This window comes from Oncorhynchus keta, chromosome 3 (genome assembly GCF_023373465.1).
Source record: "Oncorhynchus keta strain PuntledgeMale-10-30-2019 chromosome 3, Oket_V2, whole genome shotgun sequence".
In the NCBI taxonomy this organism is placed as follows: domain Eukaryota; kingdom Metazoa; phylum Chordata; class Actinopteri; order Salmoniformes; family Salmonidae; genus Oncorhynchus; species Oncorhynchus keta.
In genome coordinates this window covers 13189906-13213277 of record NC_068423.1, presented here as the reverse complement: position 1 = coordinate 13213277, position 23372 = coordinate 13189906, and the positions used below count along the sequence as shown (strand labels likewise).

Genomic DNA, 23372 nt, shown 5'->3' with positions numbered 1-23372 from the left:
CTAATACGTCACTTTGGGTGATGATAATCAGAAAATTACTTTTAATTTTACCAATAAGAATTGGAAGAGTATTTTCATTCCTTTTTCTTTCTATTATAATTATTGACACTATCAAAGCATACTTTTTTTGATGCATGTATGCATTGCATTAAACAGTCAAAGCAATACTTTTGTTGAGAGATGATATGCTTGTGTGGTGATGTAACTGAGAAATTCGTCACAGTTTCAGTTAATTTGCTACAAATTGATAGTTCGTAAACATATTTTCTTGAAAAGAAGATGCATTCTTTGAAATACTGGTTGATTGATAGTTTAGAAAAAGACCATTACATTCACAGAAAAGACTAAGAGAAATATGTATTCATAGTGTATTACAATGGCTTTACTGTATGTGCCACAAAATACAAAGAGCATGTATGCTCTCCAAAAATAGATTTAATGACACATCATGATGCATTTGAGCAATGTCTGCAAGCCAAATTGAAGTTGATAACTGTGATAAAAATTATATTTTTTAACAACTTTTTGTCCACATCCTGGATATGTATCAATCCAATCTTAATTAAACTTTTAATAAATTGTAAAAACATTTTTTTTTTTAAGTTAACAGTGGATGTTTTGCCTGCTTAAATGTGCTCTCTTGTGATCTGGTAGCATCCATCCATCATGATCATTCACAAAAATCCATTATCCTTTACTCAAATACCGATTTTGTCTCTGTGGAAATTAACTGGAGGTCTCTTTGAGTTACAAAACCTATGAAAGTATGAATTATCCCAATAAACTTCATAAATTGGAGATGGTGTGGAGATGAAGATTAGGTTAGTCAACCAACTTGGACAGTCCTGGACTGCTCTTCCTGTTCCACTACCTCGCTGTTGGGTTAACCCTTACCTGTCAAACCCTGATCTGTTTCATCTGTCTTTGTGCTTATCTCCACCCCCCTCCAAGTGTTGCCATCTTCCACATTATCCCCAGTGTACGTATACCTGTGTTCTCTGTTTGTTTGTTGCCAGTTCGTTTTGTTTCGTCTGGCCTTCCAGTGTTTTACTCGTGTTCCTGTCTTGCTCTACTGTAGTTCCTGTTTTCTAGCTATCCCGGTTTTTGACCATTCTGTTGCCCTGACCCTGAGCCTGCCTGCCGTTCTGTACCTTGTCACACCACCCTGGATTACTGGCCTCTGCCTGCCCTTGACCTGTCGTTTGCCTGCCCCCCTGTTTCTGTAATAAACTTTTGTTACTTCAAAACTGTCTGTATCTGGGTCTTTTCCTGAGCCGTGATACTACAAAGTTGCGTTATGCACTGACTGCCTCAGACTCAGAGTGATAGTTGGACACGAGAGCAGGATACATGGCAGACACTGTAAAGACATAAAGACAGTAGAGTTAGAAACATGTATTTACGTGTCACTCCACAATGATACAATAATACAAAATGCTGATTTTTTTTCCCTCATTAAAAACAATCATAGTCAAACACGCTACAGACGTCATCTATATTGCATTACCACATCTGTGGTCACGTCTGGCTCAGTTGGTAGAGCAGGGCGCTTGCATCGCCAGGGTTGTTGGTTTGATTCTCACGGGGGACAGTAGGAGTTACTGACAGAATCATGATGACTGTTCATTCTCTTATAGCTCTGTGCTCAATCTACCTAGTAGTACGTAGACTTTGTTTAAATTCCGCTGTCTGTAGTATGTCTCTAAATGTTGTCTACCACAAGCAGCAACATACAAATATCACCAAGTAAAAATCTGAGTTGTGTGTAAATGTACTTGACAAATAAATAGTGCTTTTGATTCAGATAATGGAAAACCTTAATTCTATTTCTAGGGGTAAACCTACCCTATGCCAGATATACCATGGTATTATTAACACAAATTATAGGAACACGAAAGCTACACACAAAAGCTCACACAAGATTTTGTCCCTATGGCATGGTCTCTGTGGGAAAATCTGTGATATAACGTGTAATAAATGAGCTATGACTGTGAGGGGTGTCAGGTAGCTTTATCGTTCTGCCTCTGAACAAGGCAGTTAACCCACTGTTCCTAGGCTGTCATTGTAAATAAGAATTTGTTCATAACTAATTTGCGGAGTTAAATAAAGGTTAATTGTAAAAAATGAGCCTATGACTTGAAGTGCATGTGAAGCCTCAACTACAAAAATGATAAGTTTCAATGAAAAGTTATATATTTCTGAGCGATTTATCAGTCATTCTTAAGAAGTTATGTTGGAAGTTGTATCTCTTATCTCCTGGATCATCCAGCAGTTTGGGGATTAAAATAAGAGGATGAAAATAATAGAAAGTAAAATAAAAATGTAAAGAAACAAACATGATATAAAACACATGCTGTTACACAGGCATAATATCCTATGCATAATTGTGAAACCAGTTGTTCACTTTCTGTGTGAATTATTATATAATTAATAGGCCTGGCCCCATTCTATTTCTGAAACGAATTTGACGTTTAGCCCACAAAAATAGATTAATTGTATAGAAAGGGCTGATTGTTGTATTCGATTTCTATTTTAAATCTATAATATGACATGAAGTTGACTTTTTTTCAGTCTAACTAAAGTTAATAACTGATTTGTGAAGCCAGGGATTAAATTCGGTGATTTTCACTGCTGTGATGAAAACATGCGCCCTAGAATATTCTACGCATGCTCTGTGGGAAGCCTTGTTTTGGCGTCAGACGTGCTGCTGCTAGCTAGAAAATTGGAAATATTGCAAGTCATGGTGGGCCATTCAATGGGGGGAAAGGGTGGATAATGACTTTGGGTAATGCTTATAACACATATGAGAGAACTCCTCTGGATTCAGATAATGGTTATAGACGTTGGCCGACTTGTGGGCATACAGGCAAATGTATAAAATCTTCACGCGTAAGTATGAAATAGGTTTTAGCTAGCTAGCCAACTAGCTTTGTTAGCTAGCTACAGAACGTTAGATTGCGTTAGCTTGTAGCTAATTGTGCTTGTGTTTTTTGACAAGCGACTTAAAGTTAGCAGATGGATTATCTGCTTCTTGTGTCTACATTTATTTGAGTGGCAATACAAAACATTGTTTAAAATACATTGTAACCGTTACGTTAGCTAGCTAACTAACGTTACATTTTAGCAATTTATCTTTCCCCGTTGCTGTCACATCAACATCCCGCCCCAATCTTTTCCCATTGGCAAACATTTGTGAGGATCCCATGTTGTGCTTGTGCCCTTGTTTTGTTAATGGTTCACCAGCCTGTCTGTTGTCACTGCGCCACTTGTTGCTAGGGAGGTTGCTTGATAGCGGAAGTGAGCGCTATCAACACTTCCCACTGGAGTCTGGACGATAAATACCGTTGGATGCTAGCTATGATTTTGTTAGGTTGCCTACTTTTAAACACTATTGATGTATAAACTGATGCATCGTTTTTATTGGTATTAATTTAATGTTATTTTGTATACATCGGTAAACTGGAGATCTTGAAAAATAAAATGGATGAGAGGGAGACTGCAAGGGATGGGTGAGAGGGAGACCGCTGGGGGATGGGTGTCAGGAAGCGTAGCTACTGGAGGAGAACCCAAGAGACCCTCCCTCTTTCACCTTCACAACTATCTATTCCTGCACTGGCCTTGGTGATCCATTTCAGTTGTTCTGCATTGTCAGGTTGGCTTGTCTATTTGGTCTTCATCTTAAATTGGGGTTGAGGTGCAGTGTGTCCTCTAGAGACAGTGGCCATTAAACCTTTCCGTGAGGACCCCAGTTCACAATTTAGTTGTAGTCATGAACTAGCTCCCCTGATTTACATAGTCAAGGGTTTTATGATTAGTTGACATCTGGAATCAGGTGTGAGGTCCCCCGGAGGAAAAACCACTGCTATAGAAAGTGAAGATGTAATGGTTTGCTGCTAAGAAGTAGGGTTCTAATTGTTCTCTCCCATAGAAATATGTGGAATGTGAGACTTTTTGTTATCTCATTTATTGCCTCTGCACTGGCAGTGCATATGATTGGTTTATGGTTATGAGTTCAGTGTGCATTTTATTTGGCAATTCATGTTGGTTTTATCAGTGAATTTGGTCATCTTAAATCATGTGTGGCTGACAAGCCTGTTTGTTTCAACTTATAAGGCCATACTCACATTTCATTTGGCCTAAACAATGTTTGATGCATTCTGCAGCTGTTATGACATATTATTTTGACATTATGTAATGTAATCTTTTTTTCTGTGACTAAGTGAAATTTGATGGTAGAACACAGGCTCAGATTGACCTAAACTTATTTACTCAACAAGTTCATATATTTTTTTGATCTTGTCATTACATTTAAAAGGCATCAACACCTAGAAAAGGATGTTTAATTTGTCCTTGATCTCTCTCTCTCTTTCTCTCTCTGTGCAGATATGGGAGGACTTACTAATGGGGAAGTCCAAAACCTGACCTAGAAAACAGTTCAGCCTTTGACTGATATTGGACTCCCATACAAGACCACAGAAACCCTCTACATTCTATTCACATCATAAGCAAACACCAAAAGTCGCTCTTCACTTCTGTCATATCTGCAATTTTCATACTTTCATTCTTTATCAGTCAATCTCAATATCAACTATTGTGGAACTCAATTTTTCTGTTTCTATTTATTTTTTACTTATTTTTTTTACTTTCACTTTTTGTTCCTTTGTAAAGAAATGCTTTACCTGAAAAAGTACTTCACAGAGGGCCTGATTCAGTTCACCATCCTCCTGAGTCTCATTGGGGTGCGGGTGGACCTGGACACCTACCTGAGCAATCAACTGCCCCCACTGCGAGAGATCATCCTAGGCCCCAGCTCGGCCTACACCCAGACGCAGTTCCACAACCTCCGCAACACGCTGGACGGGTATGGCATCCATCCCAAGAGTGTGGACCTCGACCAGTTCTTTACCACCCGCCGGCTGCTGAACCAGGTGCGCCAGCTAGATCGCCTGTCAGTGCCCAGTCCAGAACTGAGCACGTGGCTGGTGCACCGCGACCCTGAGACTGTGGTGTCCGCCGCCAGCCAGCCCAGCCCCAGCATCACCCTGGACAATGGGACCGGCCTGGAGGACGTGAACAACTCCGAAGCCCCGGTCATGAGGGGGGGCGGCGGAGCGCCTGAGTCCACCTACAATCTGAGTGGAGGGGACCGAACCCTGGGAGCTGTGGCCCCCGAGGACAGCCAGGAGCAGGGCAACAGGGAGGGCAACGCTGACCTCACCAAAGAGGTAAGAAAGCATGCAATGATCTCACCTCTACTCAGGATCACAAGACTAGGGCAAGCTGAGGCATGGCACGTCTATCGTAATGTACAGGGATATATTACTAGGAGTTTACTGTATTTAGCTGTCAGAGACCCATTGTATGTCTGAACCTTGATAAAACACAATTGTAATCAAATGGAAGTTTTTTCTGGCATTGTGTAATCTGCATTATTATAATGTAATTTTTCCTACATTAGAATCATTCTTTCCCCTAATAGTCACAGGACCACCACTCAAGACGCAGTGTGGTTTTGGGCCAAACACTAAGCCATTGTTAAAGCTCTAGAATGAACAGAGTCTCCCACTGGAGTGGAATCACATGCTTTTATGGTAATTAAGTGGCTACAGTTGAATCAGTGGGCTTAGCTTCAAGTTACATGATCTGAAGTTTAAATCTTATGTATATCGCCACGTGTTGACCTATCTGAGGATGAAAATATCATGTAAAGCCAACCATATCACAGCTGAAGCCATCTTTTGGCAATTGCACCACAGTCAAGTAGTTCTCTCTCCTTGACGTGCTTTTGATTTAAAATTAAGTTGTGTAAGACAAGATGGTGTACAACTCAATCAAGAGGGCTCTTTTCTTTGTAGTCCTGACATCTTTTTCATCTGACATGTCTTTTTCAGGACATTGATTTGATTGACATCCTGTGGCGACAGGATATCGACCTTGGTGCAGGACGGGAAGTGTTCAACTACAGCAGCCGCCAGAAGGAGAGCGAGGCGGAGAAGCCCAGCCCAGAGGAGAAGAAGGAAGGGACAGAGGCACAGGAGAGCTGGAGGAATGGAGTGAACCTTCAAGAGGCTCAGCCTGTGGATGGAGAGACAGGGGAAAGCATACCAGAGCAGGTAGCTAAGGGCACAGATTGTGTTTCATGATCCTGTGTCCACTGCAGTTGATAGTTAAGGGAGTGACCTCTGTGCTGTCTGCCCCTCCCCCTCAGCTCACAAGCCTTGGCTCTCAGACCTCACTGTCTCTGCAGGAATGCCTGAGGCTGCTTGAGGCCACCTTCCCTTTCGGAGAAGAATCTCCTGAGGTAAAGACATTTGCAAGTTGTCTCAGGAGACAGAAATGTCTTCATTTAAATTAAGTTAAACAAACCATGATATTACAAAAGGTAGATTGCCTTTATGGTCTATTATAATCTCAACATGTTTGTGAGATAATTTTAAAGGTAAACATCTTATCAGTTCGTAGCCCCTGTAGTCACTGCTGAGCTTGCAGTGGCCAATGAAGAAGCTCCATCCACATCTCAGGGGCTGCCACTGCCTCCCCCGTTGCCCCAGCCTGTGCCCCAGTTGGACCTGGAGCAGCAGTGGCAAGACATCATGGCCATCATGGAACTACAGGTTTGTACTTGTGCTTTAATCACAACTGGTTCTCCCAATAAATATATATTTTTGTTATTAGATGTTCTCTAACCAGGTTTTTCCTCTTTGAAGGAAATGGAGGTTAACAACACCTCTGAGAACTCCTTCCTCAGCACTACTTCCAACAGTGCCAATACCAGTGGCAGCACAACTGAGTCAGGCTCGGTTGAAAGCTTTGGACTTACTCGTTCCTCCACCCTTATCCACCAAGATGTCAGCCTTCACCAGGCCTCCCTCCCTAGCTGCAGTCAGGATTTTCCCACACTTTTCAACCCAGAGATTGATGGCACTGGCACCCCACGCCCTCCCTTGCTTAGAATGTCCTCCAGCTCAAACTCCTCCAGCGTCAACTCTACATTCGGAGCCACCAACCTGACTGGACTCTTTCTCCCACCGCCTCTAAACAGCACCAACAACATCACTTCGACCCCAGTGTTGCCTGACCCCTTCAGCAGTCTGCTGGAGGAGTCTATGCTGGATGAGATCAGCCTGCTGGACCTGGCGATGGAGGAGGGCTTCAGCCAGGCCCAGGCCTCTCAGTTGGAGGATGAACTCGACTCAGACTCAGGCCTCTCCCTGGACTCCAGTCACAGCCCGGTCTCCCCGAGCAGCTCTGAGACCTCCTGCTCCTCTGCCGCCTCCTCCTCCACCTCTGCCACCTTCTCAGAGGAAGGGGCTGTGGGATACAGCACTGACTCTGAGTCAGTCACCGTGGAACCAGAAGAAGGTGCTGTGGGGGGCTACCAACCCGAATTCAACAAGCTCTGCCGCATGAGCTATCAAGACCCTTCCCAGTTCCATGGGCTCCCTCAGCTTGACAACATCAACCACAATCACACTTACAATTTACCACTGTCTTCCTTGTTAGATGAACACCCAGAGCTACCGATTCCCACTGGCAAGAAAATGGGCCGCGAGAAGCAGTCGAAGCTTCAGCCCCAACAGGACTTCCTGGACAAACAGTCGAGTCGCGACGAGCGCCGGGCTCGGGCCATGAAGATCCCCTTCTCAAATGAGAAGATCATCAATCTGCCTGTAGAGGAGTTCAACGAGCTTCTGTCCAAGCACCACCTGAGCGAGGCCCAACTGGCTCTCGTTCGCGACATACGTAGACGTGGCAAGAACAAGATGGCAGCCCAGAACTGTCGGAAGCGCAAGCTGGATACCATCATCAACCTGGAGCAAGGGGTGCACGACATGCGTCGTGACAAGGCGCGACTTCTGAAGGAGAAGATGGAGTTTATTCGCTCCATCCGTCAGATGAAGCAGAAAGTGCAAAGCCTCTACCAGGAAGTGTTCACCCAGCTTCGGGATGAGGAGGGCCGGCCCTACCCCCCCAGCGAGTACTCACTCCAGTACAGCGCCGACGGCAGCGTTCTGATCATGCCCCGCAACATGACAGATCAGCAGACCCGTAAGCCCGACAAGAAACAAAAGGACAAAAAGAAGTGAGGAGGAAGCTGCTGCCCTTTCTTTCATTTTGCTAAAATCACTAAGAACGATTTCTGCAGACGCAAGAGGTCTTTTTTTCTTTAAGAAGATTCTTGTGAAGAGAAACATAGCATTGTTGACTACTCTTCCTGCATTAGGTTTTTTTTCCCTTTTCTTTTTTGGTTCCTGCGTTGTCTCTGGAAAACGACTTTGAAGCAGTTCTTCATTTGAGTACTGGATTTATTGTTTCGGTGGGGGAAAAGGAATAAACAAGGAAAATAAGGGGTTGAAAGGATTCTCTGGATCCTATGGCACCAGCCCAGTGAAGAGGAAGTTGATAAATCATGTTGTGAAGGGACTGGTATCAAGTGGAGTTGAAGAAAAACAAACATTTAGTCAACATGAAATGGGGTGTAAATTCCAGCCCATTGTTAGTCAGCGTCGAACAGATTGTTAAACCAGATTTCTTGCTTGGGCCTTGACGCGATTGGTGGAGTGTTTCTGGAGTAAGTAGAAGAGGAAAGCCAAGAGAAACTTGAGAGAAAAAGCAAGCAAAACTTGAGATAAAAAGCAAGTCCATCATCTGGGATACCATTATCTTATACCGCCGATAATAACCAAATTTGTATGGTTCACTTCACTTGTTTTCTAGGCAAATGTCTAGGTAGTCTTGACACTGCACTCATTCAAAATGTTTGTATTACAAACACCACCGTTTTTGATTGACCAATGTCATTGACTTTGAGTCTCTTTGACATAACTAGGACACTGGAACACAACAAAAAGAGAGGCTTGGAGAGTATTCTTGGGCTAGCCATGATGGTGGAGCATGATGGGTGTAGGAGATGGGACACTGAGGAAGAAGGCACACACTGCATAACAAATGTAACAGCTTCTGTATATCTATACATAGCACTGTAATTTGTCCTTCTAAGGCTTGGCTGTATGCATCGTGCCGTGTCTCTGGCTATCCCTCTGCCACAGGTTTAAGGATGAGCTCTTCTGGTCATTTTGTTTTAGTTTTCCACAATTTCTCATACTCTCCAGAATAAGATAGGTTAGAGGTCTTGCTTGATATCATCTTAGGTCTACTCCCTGCCCTAATTGCATCACACACCGTGTGTTGTGCCTGTAAACCACGTTGCAGGACAGGGAAACTCACAATATTGATTTGTGATAGGCCATTTTTTGCAGGAACTACTGCATGAACTGCAGCCCTGTGGAAGTTTCGCCTGTTAATTACTAATCATATGCACCCATCTTTACTGTCATTAACATTAAGTTGGTTGGTTGGTTTTCTTGTAAGGTGACAGAGATAAGCAGTTTGTCTGTCCAGTAATTACAGAGTGGTAGTCTTTGAAAGAGTAACTTGGGGATGTTGTTGTCATTCTATTTGATAGTGATCTGAAGCAATGGACAAGATTCAGTTGATGAATAGCCTAGTTGTCAGCTGCAATAGTTTACGGGTCATTCATTTGTGTCGTTAGAGAAGTCAATCAATTGAATCGAACTGACAAGAAGAATGTGTGAAGTGAGCACCTTGTTTTCGAATGCCTTTGTTTCACAAGCACATTTTATACATTTGTTGGTTTTACAAACAAAGGTTATTGGACTGTTTTCATTATGTTAGAAGTGCTATTATCTGAGCTTGTGTTTTATTAGGGTCAAAAATTGTGTTTTAGCATGTACCCCTAACAACAAAAAGATGATTAGTATTCCATTTAATGCGGCAGAGATGGCTGTTTAAAGAGAATTTGAGTACATTTGAGAGCCCCAGATCTACAGTAAAGGGGGGAAAAGAACTAAGTTGCTGCAATGATGAGGATGACCTATGTTCTTATTCATTCCCATAACTTTCATTGTTCTTGTCATCACTAACCTGAGAGGGGAGCCAAGTAAAATACATTGCTTTGAATCAAATGTTTCATGCAGTACTAATACTTTTAGCAGGAAATACATTTGGGGCGTCTCAAAATTTAAATGAAAAGAAATGAGACGGCTGTTAAGTTGTTAGTTCTTGCACTTGAGAAAACGTTTGACATATTCAGACATGCAACGTTCACCTGCATTGCAACACAATGCTAAACCCACTAAGTTATTACTACTCTTAGCGCACTGCATTTGTTTGTTCTGTAAATATTTAAATGTTTCATGTTTTGTCATTATTTCTGTAGTTTTGTGTGTTTTGCACAGCCTTCTCACCCCTGCTTTGGGTTTGGTTGTGCAGTTTCTTTGGTTTACTTTAAAATATTTGCTGGCAATCTGGGATTGTTATTTTATTGATTTAATAAAGTGTTTTTATTTTCATCTGACTGTGCATCATTTGCGTTATTAATAACAGGGTGAAATGTGTCCATAAGTATACTTTGTGAAGATGAATACATCAAGCCTTTCTAAATGTAGCTATCCAACTATTTACACAAACTTGTAGTTTTGTCAGAATGATACTGAGACAACTGTAACAAAAAAAAGTTGTTTATTCTCCAAAAACAGACAAGCAAGTTCTGTTTATGAAAATGTTAGAATGATAATATGGACGAATGAGCAAAGTAAAAAGATATGGTTTTCAACAAGTCACCTTAATACACGAATAAAACCGTCACAAAATGAGCACAGATTAACATCGTTTTGCACTAAACGCTACAAAACATTTACGTTAAAAGACAAAATGGCACTGTTCTCTTGTTTACAACACTATGAATGATAACATCTCCACCAGCCTATACAGTAATGTCATAGCAAAAAGGTCTGGACCTCTTAATCAAGGGTGCAGTGTGAAAATGATCTTGTAGTATCCAAATAAACCATCACTGAAGTGAATCTTTAAAAATTAACACTGCATTATATATTTCTTCCAGGGTTGTGTTTCCTCAAGATAACCCATAGCCTGTATTGACTGATCATATCCAGATAAGAGTTTAACCTGATGGGTGATATTAAGCCAAAAGGGAGTCCAAATGCTATCTTGCTTTTTCAGACCCTCTGCCTGGAACCCATATGCCCTTGCACTACCTCTATAGTCTTCAGAACCAGCTTGACACCAAACGGCTAGTTCTTGTCGTCCTCCTTCTCCTCGGTGGGGTAAGAGTGCCACGTAAGCCGCTCCTCGTAGAAGGATATGACCACCTGTGGACACTTCACGTTTGCCTCCTTAGCGGGTACCAGGTCTGCTTCATCAGAGTTTTTCCTACAAGAACAGGCCGTGTGGAAAGAACCATGAGTTGGATGAGAACTTAAGTGGAAGGTTGTGGCTAGTTCAGGGATTGTAGTGACGCCATGAAGCATACAGATGCGGTCAAATATATTGGCACCATTGTATGATTGTTTGTTCTAAAATAAGTTGAAAAAAAATGTGTTTACATGTGTATTTGTTTGATTTACAACTGCACAGGACCAAGACATTTAAAAAAATATATATATATTTTATTTTTGCATTTTCCAATTAAGAACATTCAAAACAAAAGTGAAAAGATATTAGACAACGATAGGACAAAGTGACAGTGACAGACGAGCGTCAAAAAAACAAAAAAATAATTATAATTATATTAACAAAAATAAATAAATAACGAGACATTGGATCACCTGCCGTAGGCTTCATATTATACGTTAAGTGTGAAACATTATGTGAGGATTATATATAGATTCAATCAATGAGATGTGGGGGGAGATTCTCCATATAATCAATAAAAGGTTGCCAAATTCTGTAAAACGCCTTTAACTTATTCCTCAAGCAGTAAGTGATTTTCTCCAAAGCGATACAAATATTAACTTCCGATAGCCACATTGCAACTGGCAGGGAGGAATCCAATTTCCATTTCAAGGCAATACATTTCTTGGCAATCGCTAGCAATATTTCTGTTAGCTTTATAGTATGGCTTTGCCTAAGATTGGTGTTAGTAAAGTTACCCAGTAGACAGACCTCCGGGTCTAAAGGGAATGCAACCCCGTGAATTGAGGATATGGTATCGCATACCCCCTGCCAGAAACCATGTAGTTTTGAACACTGCCAAGTGGAATGGAGGAATGTTCCTTCATCTGAGCCACATCTAAAACATAGGGAGGAGATATCTGGGTTGAACTTGTGCAGTCTAGATGGGGTGATATAGAGCTGATGGAGGAAATTAAACTGGATCAGTCTGTATCTGGAGTTCAATGTGGATGTAACCCCATCCCTGCACAGGTCACTCCATAGATCCTCATCAAGATCAATACCCAGATCTTTTTCCCATCTAAGTCGGGGTTTATCTAGACCAGGCAGTGTTAGTCCTGACATAAGAGCATTGTAAACATGGGAAATGGTCTTGAACAGTGGTTGGTCTGCGTGGCAGAGTTGTTCAATAGGTGACATCTTAGGTAGGTTCCATTGTCCCTTGAGAGTCACCCTAATACAGTTTTGTAGTTGTAGGTAGCTAAAGAAGTCCCTGTTAGGCAAGTGGTATTTCTGTTTCAGCTGATCAAAAGACATAAGAACTCCCTCCCGTAACAATGTTCCAGAAGAGTGATCCCCTTATCAGACCATGGTCTAAAATAATAATTACTATTCTGGAAAACATAGGGATCAATCTATTGTTCCATAAAAAACATAGGGGTTTTTTAGGGAAAGGAATCCCCCTCGTCCGAACAGCTCATGCAGTTTGCACCATGCCAGGACAGAATGTATGATTAAAGGGTTGTCTGTGATGGTTTTTATAGATTTTCTGTCCCATTTGTAAAACAAATCTGCCCCAGTGTCATCATTTACCTCAAGCTTTTCAATGTTCAACCATGAGGGAGAGGGACCATTGTCAAACCTCTGAGCCAGAAACATAGACCGTGCAGCCCAGTAGTACACTCTAAAATTGGGGAGGTTTAAGCCCCCTTGACTGTAATCAAGGGTCAGTTTATCCAGGCCAACCCTAGGGGTTTTGCCGTGCCAGATAAACCGTCTGGTCAGCTTGTCGAGAGAGGAAAAAAATGCTGCGGGAACAGGGATAGGGAGAGATTGAAACAGATATAGAAACCTGGGCAGGACATTCATTTTAATTACATTGATTCTACCCAGTAGAGTGAGAGGTAAATCCATCCATTTACAAAGGTCAACCTCCACCTTTTGCAACAAACTGGCCAGATTGAGTTTATAGAGGTTGTTCAGATTACCATCCACCATTATGCCCAAATATGTGAAGCCCATAGGAGACCATCTAAAAGGAAACTTGTGCTTGATGGTATGATGGTCAAAGACAGACAACAGTAAGATTTCGCTTTTATCAAAATTGACCTTATATCCAGAGAAAGAACTATAACACTGTAGTAGGATCTGCAAGTGAGAGAGGAAGTGTTCTGGGTTTGTTACAAATAAGATAAGGTCGTCCGCAAAGAGTGATAATTTATGGGTATGGGGGCCCACCTCAAAGCCATGTATGTCAGGGCACGTTCTAATTGCCTCAGCCAACGGTTCGATGGAGAGGGCAAAGAGGTGGGGGCTAATTGGGCAACCTTGTCTGTTCCCCCTATAAAGAGGGAAAGAGGAGGAAGTAATCCCATTGGTAGCAATCTTAGCTTTAGGAGATTTGTAGAGTGATTTTATCAAATTTACAAACACGGTACCTAAACCAAACTTTTCCAAGACGCGAAAGAGGTATGGCCATTCAACCCTATCAAAGGCCTTTTCAGCGTCGAGGGAGACTGCGACACTAGGTATTTTGTTTTTGTTAGCAAGGTGAATTATATCAAAGAACCTTCTGAGATTATTGGAGGACAATCTATTAATTATGAAGCCAGTCTGATCTGGGTTGACCAACAGGGGAAGACATGACTCCAGTCTCTTAGATGGCATCTTGGTGACCAGTTTACAATCTGTGTTAAGGAGAGAGATTGGTCTATAGGAGGCGCACTTTAGCGGGTTTTTCCCTTTCTTGTGGATTACAGTAATCACTGCTTGAGAGAAGGACTCTGGAAAGCAGTTGTCTTCTCTGGCTTTTTTTAAGTACCTCCATAAGGTAGGGGACCAACAGCTCCCTAAATTCTTTATAGAACTCTGGAGGGAAGCCATCCTCCCCAGGAGATTTATGAGAAGGTAAGAATTTAATGGCCTCCAACAATTCAGGAACTGAGAAGTGTTCACTCAGGCGCTCGCTGTCTTCCCCTGACAAGCATGGGAGGTTGAGAGAGGAGAGAAAGGAGTCGATCTCTGATAGATCATCGCTTGATTGGGAAGTGTAGAGGTCTTCATAGTATTTCTTAAAAGTATTGTTAATTTCAGTAGGGTCGAAAGATATCTCATTAGTAAGAGTTTCTATGGAATTAATTGTCCTCTTACTTTCCTCTGCTCTCAGTTGCCATGCCAATACTTTGTGAGCTTTCTCTCCAAGCTCATAATAACGCTGTTTTGATTTAGTGATGGCCCTCTCAGCTTGATATGTGTTCAGAATATTATATTTAAGTTTTTTATTTACCAAAAGCCTGTATAGATCTTTAGTCGGGCCTCTTTGGTAGGTTCTTTAGCTCGGAGATTTCAGATTTAAGGGCACTCAGTTCCGCACCGTGTTTTTTCTTCAGCCCTTTAGTATAGGAAATAATCTGTCCCCTCAGGTAGGCCTTCAATGTGTCCCAAAGAATGAAGCTGTCAGGAGCATAGGGTTTGTTTGTCCAAGTAAAAATATTGATCTGCTCTTTGATGAATGCACAAAATTCAAGTTGCTTTAGGAGTGTAGAATTTAGTCTCCATCTATATGCTCCATTTACCTTGGTAGGAATGGAGATTGATAATACCAGAGGAGAATGGTCACTAAGCAATCTGGGGAGATACTCGACATCTAACACTCTATGAAACAGTTGTGTCGAAAGTAAAACGTTATCTATGCGTGTGTGTGTCTTGTGTGGGTGTGAATAAAAAGAGTAGTCCCTATCCTGTGGGTGCAACTGTCTCCAGATGTCTAGTAAATTGAGATCTTTCATGAATGACATGGTGAGCTTGCCGGCTTTGGTAAGAAGTGAGGGTTTATCAGAAGACCTATCAAGAAGGTCCTTCTGTGGCTCAGTTGGTAGAGCATGGCGCTTGTAACGCCAGGGTAGTGGGTTCGATTCCGGGACCACCCATACGTAGAATGTATGCACACATGACTGTAAGTCGCTTTGGATAAAAGCGTCAGCTAAATGGCATATATTATTATATTATTATTATATATTAAGAACTGTATCTAAGCAAAAATTTAAATCTCCAACCAGTAGCCATCCTGGTGGTGCTTGAGCAACCTGAAGGAAGACATTCTAAATAAACATATGGTCATCGAAGTTAGGAGCATAAATATTCAATAGGATCCAAGACTCTGAAAACATATGCCCCTGCACCAAAACAAACCTGCCAGAGGGATCAGAGATGGTGTTGTTGACGCAGAAGGGGATGTGTCTACTTATCAAAATTGCAGTTCCTCTTGCTTTGGGGTTAAAAGAGGATGCAAAAACTTGTCCTACCCATTCCCACTTCAATTTCTTGTGTTCACTGGCTGTAAGATGTGTTTCTTGTAAAAACACAATGTCGGCCTTTAATTTCTTAAGGTATGTACAGACTCTTTTCCTTTTAATCGGGCCGTTAAGACCTTTTACGTTGAATGTGACATATTTTAGTTTATTAAGCATAGGTTGGGTTTCAAATATGTAACTGAATAGAAATCTATCATATGCAGATAATTAGGAAATGTTTCAACTTTGGTTTGAGCACAAAAGTGACCTGTGTGTCTCTTTAGGAAGGAAACAATAAACATAGAAAAAAGGAAGAAAAATAAAATAAAAATCCCACCCACCCCGATTATCAGACTAAAACAACAATCCCAACAATCAATCATGAATACACTTGTAGAGATACGTTGCTGCCCGCTTTCCATCTTGCTCTTACTAGCTAAACCTTGGCGTAAACTAAAACCTGCGAGCTCTCTAAATTGAAAACAAACGTTGTGAATAGATATTTATGGCTGAATATTTACTGCCCACGGTAAGGGATGCTTGAGTCTCTTTTCGGAAGATTAACATAAATGAGGGGGAAAGCAGTGGGCCTAAAACCACTTATTGCTTCGCCCAGTAGATATGGACTAAACCAAAATATACTCTCCTGTAAATGTAATAGAACTCACCCGGGAAGATATGGTTAGTTGAAAATGTACAAATCAATTATAGTGACCGGGAGATACCAGCAGTTCAATCCGGATAAGAGAAAACAAACGAACTGAATTTGATCCCCCAGAGAGACCGTCCTGGCTCAGACTCAGACGTTGCTCAGTTCTTTGAGAAAAGTGTGCACTTCTCCCGGTGTGTTGAAGAGATGGCTTCGGCCTTTGTACTGAACTTTCATCTGCGCAGGGTGGATGAGGTAGCCGGTGATGTTCTTCTCCTTCAGTGCTTTGGCGGCAGGTCTGAACTGCTTGCGGCGTCTGGCGAGATCCACGCTCATATCTGGGAAAAGGCTGACCCTCTTTCCATCGATGGTGATGTCCCCTTTGGCTCTTGCGAGTTGCAGTATCTTCTCTCTGTCTTGGAAACGGAGGAACCTGATCAGGACAGCTCGTGGGGGCTCATCTGGCCGGGGTTTTGGCGCTGATGTTCTGTGGGCGCGTTCGATTTCCAGCGGCTTGGTGAAGTTGATTATGCCTAGGACCTCCGGGATCCATTGAGTGAAGAAACGGACCGGGTCACGGCCCTCGCTGTCCTCTTTCAATCCCACCACACGGATATTACTACGTCTACTCTGGTTCTCCATCTGATCTACCTTGTTTTTGAGGTAGGCATTGTCCTTTTGCTGTTGTATCAAGACCTGGTCGGGTCTAGCGATGGTATCTTCAACTGTGCTAATGCGCAACTCTGCCTCAGTCGTTCTCAAAAGGAGATCATTCATGGAGGATTTCAGGTCGTCAATGGAAGAATGGAGTTCAGCCGATTTCTTATCAATTTTCAGAGAAAGACCTCTGTTACCATCCTGAATTTCCCGGAGGACAGTAGCCAGCATGTCTGCAGGCTCGCAAGAGGCTGCTGAGAGCAACAGTCTGGAACTGTCGTCTGAGTTATGAGGGCTAATGCTAATCTTGCTAGCTGTAGCGTTATCGTTATCTTGGGAATCAACAACGTTTTGGTCGTCCTTCTTGCCTCTCGGTCGGAGGTCCATGGCTCTTTGGGAAGGTAAGTACTTGACAATTTATCAGCCGATGTTAGAATATTGTTTCAACGTTGTTATTTAGGTAAAAATAGAATAACTTTGAAGAGCTCGGTTTGTCAACGTCTGCTCAGCTCCGCGGCATCACGTGCTCCCCCAGGACCAAGACATTTTTAAAATTAAATTTAGATTTCACTTCAAATGTCCTGGACTAAATTATTCCAACTAGGTTGGAGGCAATGATTCTCATTAATTTAGCTTGCATGTGTTAAATTGCAAGTAAAAAGTTCCATTGCAAAGTGCAAGGGTAACAATATCACATCCGGCCATGATTGGGAGTCCCATAGGGCATCGCACAATTGGCCCAGCGTCGTCCAGGTTTGGTCGGGGTAGGCCGTCATTGTAAATAAGAATTTCTTAACTGACTTGCTTTGTTAAATAAAGGTTAAATTTCAAAATGTAAAATATATTTGACCGCATCTGTAGGTCAGGATACAGGGAATGGGGAGATGAAAGCAATGGATTATTGTAGTTTTCATTGATGCATACCCTGCTGAAAAAAAACAGCATAGACCAGCACATGCTGGTGACCAGCCTTTGTTGGGTTTTGGACACTTTGATGCTGGTGACTAGCAAAAACCAGCATCAAAGTGCTTAATTATTTAAGACATCCCACTGGGCACCAGCTGGTCGAACTAATGTTGTTTCAATGTAATTTGACAATTTATTGTGATGTGGAATCTACATGGAAAATACAAGGACTAAATCAAATCAAACGTTATTTAAAGTGCTTTTAAAGTTTGATTTAATCCTATGACTTTGATTTTTGGTTGAGATGGAGACGTGAATCCAACATGTCAATTATTATTATTATTATTGAAATACAATAAACAGCCTATTAACTTGTCGACAAGTTAAATTATATATTGGATTCATGTCTCCGACTAAACCAAAAATAAAAAAGTTAAAAACTGGGATTAAGCCTCCTCTAAATGTTGATATTTGACTGTGTTGTCAACCAAACAATTCAATATACATTTTTGTAATACAGTAAATATCATGCTCACAATGAGATTACTGTAATTATACAGTGCATTCGTAAAGTATTCAGACCCCTTGACTTTTTCTACATTTTGTTACGTTACAGCCTTGTTCTAAAATGGATTCAATAAAAAAATGGCACTTTTTTTCTTTACAAATAAACAGAAATACCTTTTTTACATAGGTATTCAGACCCTTTGCAATGAGACTCAAAATTGAGCATCCTTGAGATCAAATCAAAGTTTATTTGTCACATGCGCTGAATACAACCTTACAGTTGAATGCTTACTTACAGGCTCTAACCAATAGTGCAGAAAAAAAGGTGTTAGGTGAACAATAGGTAAGTAAAGAAATAAAACAGTAAAAAGACAGGCTACATACAGTAGCGAGGCTATAGAAGTAGCGAGGACACATACAGACACCGGTTAGTCAGGCTGATTGATGTAGTATGTACATGTAGATATGGTTAAAGTGACTATGCATATATGGTGAACAGAGAGTAGCAGTAGCGTAAAAGAGGGGTTGGCGGATGGTGGGACACAATGCAGATAGCCCGGTTAGCCAATGTGCGGGAGCACTGGTCGGTCGGCCCAATTGAGGTAGTATGTACATGAATGTATAGTTAAAGTGACTATGCATATGATAAACAGAGAGTAGCAGCAGCGTAAAAAGAGGGTTTGGGTGTGGCACACAATTCAAATAGTCCAGGTAACCATTTGATTACCTGTTCAGGAGTCTTATGGCTTGGGGGTAAAAACTGTTGAGAAGCCTTTTTGGCCTAGACTTGGCACTCCGGTACCGCTTGCCATGCGGTCGCAAAGAGAACAGTCTATGACTGGGGTAGCTGGGGTCTCTGACAATTTTTAGGGCCTTCCTCTGACACCGCCTGGTGTAGAGGTCCTGGATGGCAGGCAGCTTAGCCCCAGTGATGTACTGGGCCGTACGCACTACCCTCTGTAGTGCCTTGCGAGCAATTGCCGTACCAGAAAGTGATGCAACCAGTCAGGATGCTCTTAATGTTGCAGCTGTAGAACCTTTTGAGGATCTCAGAACCCATGTCAAATATTTTTAGATTCCTGAGGGGAAATACGCTTTGTCGTGCCCTCTTCACGACTGTCTTGGTGTGGTGGACCATTTTAGTTTGTTGTTGATGTGGACACCGAGGAACTTGAAGCTCTCAACCTGCTCCACTACAGCCCCGTTGATGAGAATGGGGAAGTGCTCGGTGCTCCTTTTCCTGTAGTACACAATCATCTCCTTAGTCTTGGCTATGTTGAGGGATAGGATGTTATTCTGGCACCACACGACCAGGTCTCTGACCTCCCTATAGACTGTCTTGTCGTTGTCTGTGATCAGGCCACTGTTGTGGTAGGCCTACCAGATGTTTCTACAACTTGATTGGAGTCCACCTGTGGTAAATTAAATTGATTGGACATGATTTGGAAAGGCACACACCTGTCTATTTATAAGGTCACACAGTTGACAGTGCATGTCAGAGCAAAAACCAAGCCATGATGTTGAAGGAATTGTCCGTAGAGCGCTAAGACAGGATTGTGTCAAGGCACAGATCTGGGGGACCAAAACCTTTCTGCAGCATTGAAGGTCCCCAAGAACACAGTGGCCTCCATCATTCTGAAATAGAAGAAGTTTGGAACCACCAAGACTCTTCCTAGATCTGGCCACCCGGCCAAACTGAGCAATCGGGGGAGAAGGGCCTTGGTCAGGGAGGTGACCAAGAACCTGATGGTCACTCTGACAGAGCTCTAGAGTTCCTCTGTGGAGTTGGGAGAATGTTCCAGAAGGACAACCATCTCTGCAGCACTCCACCAATCAGGCATTTATGGTAGAGTGGCCAGACAGAAGCCACTCCTCAGTAAAAGGAACATGACAGCCCACTTGGAGTTTGCCCAAAGTCACCTAAAGGTCTCTCAGACCATGAGAAACAAGCTTCTCTGGTCTGATGAAACCAAGATTGAACTCTTTGGCCGGAATGCCAAGCGTCACGTCTGAAGGAACCCTGGCACCATCCCTACGGTGAAGCATGGTGGTGGCAGCATCATGCTGTGGGATGTTTTTCAGCGGCAGGGACTGGGAGACTAGTCAGGATCGAGGGAAAGATGAACAGAGTAAAGTACAGAGAGATCCTTGATGAAAACCTGCTCCAGAGCACTCAGGACCTCAGACTGGGGCGAAGGTTCACCTTCTAACAGGACAACGACCATAAGCACACAGCCAAGACAAGGCAGGAGTGGCTTCGGGACAAGTCTCTGAATGTCCTTGAGTGGCCCAGCCAGAGCCTGGACTTGAACCCAATCAAACATCTCTGGAGAGACCTGAAAATAGCTGTGTAGCAACGCTCCCCATCCAACCTGCAGAGAATGGGAGAAACTCCCCAAATACAGGTGTGCCAAGCTTGTAGCGTCATACCCAAGAAGACGAGGGTGTAATCGCTGCCAAAGGTGCTTCAACAAAGTATTGAGTAAAGGGTCTGAATACTTATGTAAATGTGATATTTCCTTGTTTTAATTGTCTAAGTCTGTTTTTGCTTCGTCATTATGGGATATGGTGTGTAGATTGAAAGGGAATTTAAAAAATATATATTTTAGAAAAGGCTGTAATGTAACAAAATAAGGAAAAAGTCAAGGGTCTTAATACTTTCCAAATGCACTGTACATTTCTTCCTATGTAATCATATAAAGCATGAATGTTCAAGATAGCATGCATAGGTAATAGCAGGTCTGTGGAGATCTTCACAATTTCTGTAATAATCAGTGGAGAATCTTGAACAGCATTGATCACTTACGTTTTTTACTTTTAATGTAATCGCAACTGTTATCCAGGTCATTTGGTTCTGCTGTTAGATGAATCCTGCATGGTGATATCACATTAATCTGTTCTATAAATAAACAAGATATCTGACATTGTATTCCAATTTGAACTTTGCTGAGCTTTTAAATTCTAAAAAAGGTTATACGGGATCCTTGGAAAGTCACCCCATTTGAAGTTGAAATTTAAAATGGTTACGGTAAATGTTAAGGGTTTTTGGTTTAGTCAGAAATTACTAAAATCACCAGGAATTTGGCTAAAAATGTGTTTCATTTAAGAAATCTATTCCCAAGTATTCCCACGAGAAAAGAAAAAAAGAGATGATTGTGTCTCAATGTAATCAAGGTATGGATGATTGGATTTGGGCTCAGTTGTGGTAAATTTGCAGTTTACAAATGATTAGGTTCTCCTAAAAAAAAATTAAAAAAATAAAAAAATCGACCAACGGCTTAATCTTTTTGAATTTTTTTATTTTACCCCTTTTTCTCCCCAATTTCGTGGTATCCAATTGTTGTAGTAGCTACTATCTTGTCTCATCGCTACGGGCTCGGGAGAGACGAAGGTTGAAAGTCATGCGTCCTCCGATACACAACCCAACCAAGCCACACTGCTTCTTAACACAGTGTGCATCCAACCCGGAACGCAGCCGCACCAATGCGCAGGAGGAAACACCGTGCATCTGGCCACCTTGGCTAGCACACACTGCGCCCAGCCCGTCACAAGAGTCGCTGGTGCGCGATGAGACAAGGACACCCCTACCGACCAAGCCCTCCCTAACCCGGGCAACGCTAGGCCAATTGTGCGTCGCCCCATGGACCTCCCGGTCGCGGCCGGTTACGACAGAGCCTGGGACTCTGGTGGCACAGCTGGCGCTGCAGTACAGCGCAGTACAGCGCCCTTAACCACTGCACCACCCTAGTTGCCTATTCCTGAGCTAGTCCATGCTGGTCAGACCAGTTTGACCAGCATCAGACCAGCATGGACTAGCTTGAAATGTATGCTGATCTACGCTGTTTGGGAATTGACAGGTAGACAGTATGCACAACAGGACATGCTACTGCTCCATGATTAGGTCTAGTAAGCAGTATAAATAAAGGTTCAAATAAATTCAAATGAATAGGGCGATTAAAGGCTATACAAACCATTTCATGAGGAACATGAGTTCTCCAGTGGAGTCAGTGGCACCAATAATCCTTTCTGGATCCAAACCTCGAGCGAAGCCCCTTAGTTTCTCTGGCTAAAACACAGTGAATCGCAGTCAATCAATGTGACAGAGCAAAGACAAATGATTGCATCTGTGTACATGCGTCGGTCTTTAGGACTTACGTCATCTTTTCTCTTCTTGGGTCGACTTTCCTCTCCTTCCACACTAGTCTCTGCAGACTTCCTCTTACCCACAGACTCATGGGCCGATTTCTGTTTCTGCAGAAACTGTGCAATCAGGTCGGGGCAATCCAAATTATCCTCTGGTTCCCATGTGTTGTCGTCACTGAATAAACACACAGGCAGGTGTTAATCAAGCCCGAAAACGGCATTGGAGGGAAAGTGGTGTTTTGATTGGTCAATACAAGCAATCCACACACTAGGGATATTGTGGAAACTCACTCCGAAAAGCCTTTCCACTTGAGAAGGTACTCCACTCTTCCTTTCACTACTCTTCGATTCAAGACCTTTTCCACCACATATTCTTCTTCCTCCTCCTCTTCCTCCACGGGCACCACATCCTCTGCCTTCTTCTCAGCCGCCGTTGTCATCGTCACCTGAGACTGGGTGGGGGCTGTGGGTGCAGGGGGAATGATGTCTGCAGCTGCAGGGGGATTGATGTCTGCAGGTGCAGAGGGATTGATGTCTGCAGGTGCAGGGGGATTGATGTCTGCAGGTGCAGGGGGATTGATGTCTGCAGGTGCATTGATGTCTGCAGGTGCAGGGGGATTGATGTCTGCAGGTGCAGGGGAAATGTTGTCTGCAGGTGCAGGGGAAATGTTGTCTGCAGGTGCAGGGGTAATGTGGGCTGTGGGTGCAGGAGCAGCAAATCACGGCTCCAGAAAACGGCCACTCTGTTGAGGTGACACTTATACTGAACTTTTCACTAAAGGGGTAATCCGCAGTTGAAACAATAACAAAGCGAATTCTCCGCCTCTGTTTTGGTTAAAAAAAAAGCTAAGGGATGTGCCTGGAGAAATGTAACCACTCTCAAATGCATATACTACAAGGACTGACCAACCAAGATATGAAAAGTATAGTTAAGCATGTTGATGTGTTTAATAACATTTACAATGTTTACAAACATTGGAGTAAAACAAGCTTATAGTTTGGGT

The 23372-nt window shown here is 42.5% G+C and overlaps 2 protein-coding genes across 5 annotated transcripts in view; one reads left to right on the top strand and one right to left on the bottom strand.

The window, feature by feature from the left end:
* Positions 1–2671: 2671 nt before the first annotated feature.
* Positions 2672–10378, top strand: nfe2l1b (nfe2 like bZIP transcription factor 1b). Of its 3 annotated transcripts, none has more exons than XM_035749798.2 (6): positions 2672–2889; positions 4384–5225; positions 5892–6113; positions 6248–6301; positions 6456–6614; positions 6708–10378. In XM_035749798.2, the coding sequence occupies exons 2-6, from the start codon at positions 4671–4673 to the stop codon at positions 8085–8087; spliced, it is 2370 nt and encodes a 789-aa protein (XP_035605691.1). In that variant the 5' UTR covers positions 2672–2889; positions 4384–4670; the 3' UTR covers positions 8088–10378. The 3 variants fall into 3 exon arrangements, with proteins under 3 accessions (XP_035605691.1, XP_035605673.1, XP_035605681.1); XM_035749780.2 differs by having other exon boundaries at positions 2673–2889; positions 6209–6301; XM_035749788.2 differs by lacking the exon at positions 2672–2889 and adding an exon at positions 3302–3652 and having other exon boundaries at positions 6209–6301.
* A 147-nt stretch (positions 10379–10525) lies between these two features.
* cbx1b (chromobox homolog 1b (HP1 beta homolog Drosophila)) overlaps positions 10526–23372 on the bottom strand; it is a 15941-nt gene continuing 3094 nt past the window's right edge. The window contains exons 3-6 of one of the 2 annotated variants that reach the window (XM_035749926.2): positions 22660–23065; positions 22381–22543; positions 22197–22291; positions 10526–11253 (exon numbers count right to left, since the gene is read on the bottom strand). In XM_035749926.2, coding sequence (XP_035605819.1) covers positions 11115–11253; positions 22197–22291; positions 22381–22543; positions 22660–23065 — 803 coding nt within the window. In that variant the 3' untranslated portion in view covers positions 10526–11114. Of the gene's footprint in view, positions 11254–22196; positions 22292–22380; positions 22544–22659; positions 23112–23372 lie in introns of both variants that reach the window. The other variant, XM_035749935.2, reaches the window with a different exon arrangement.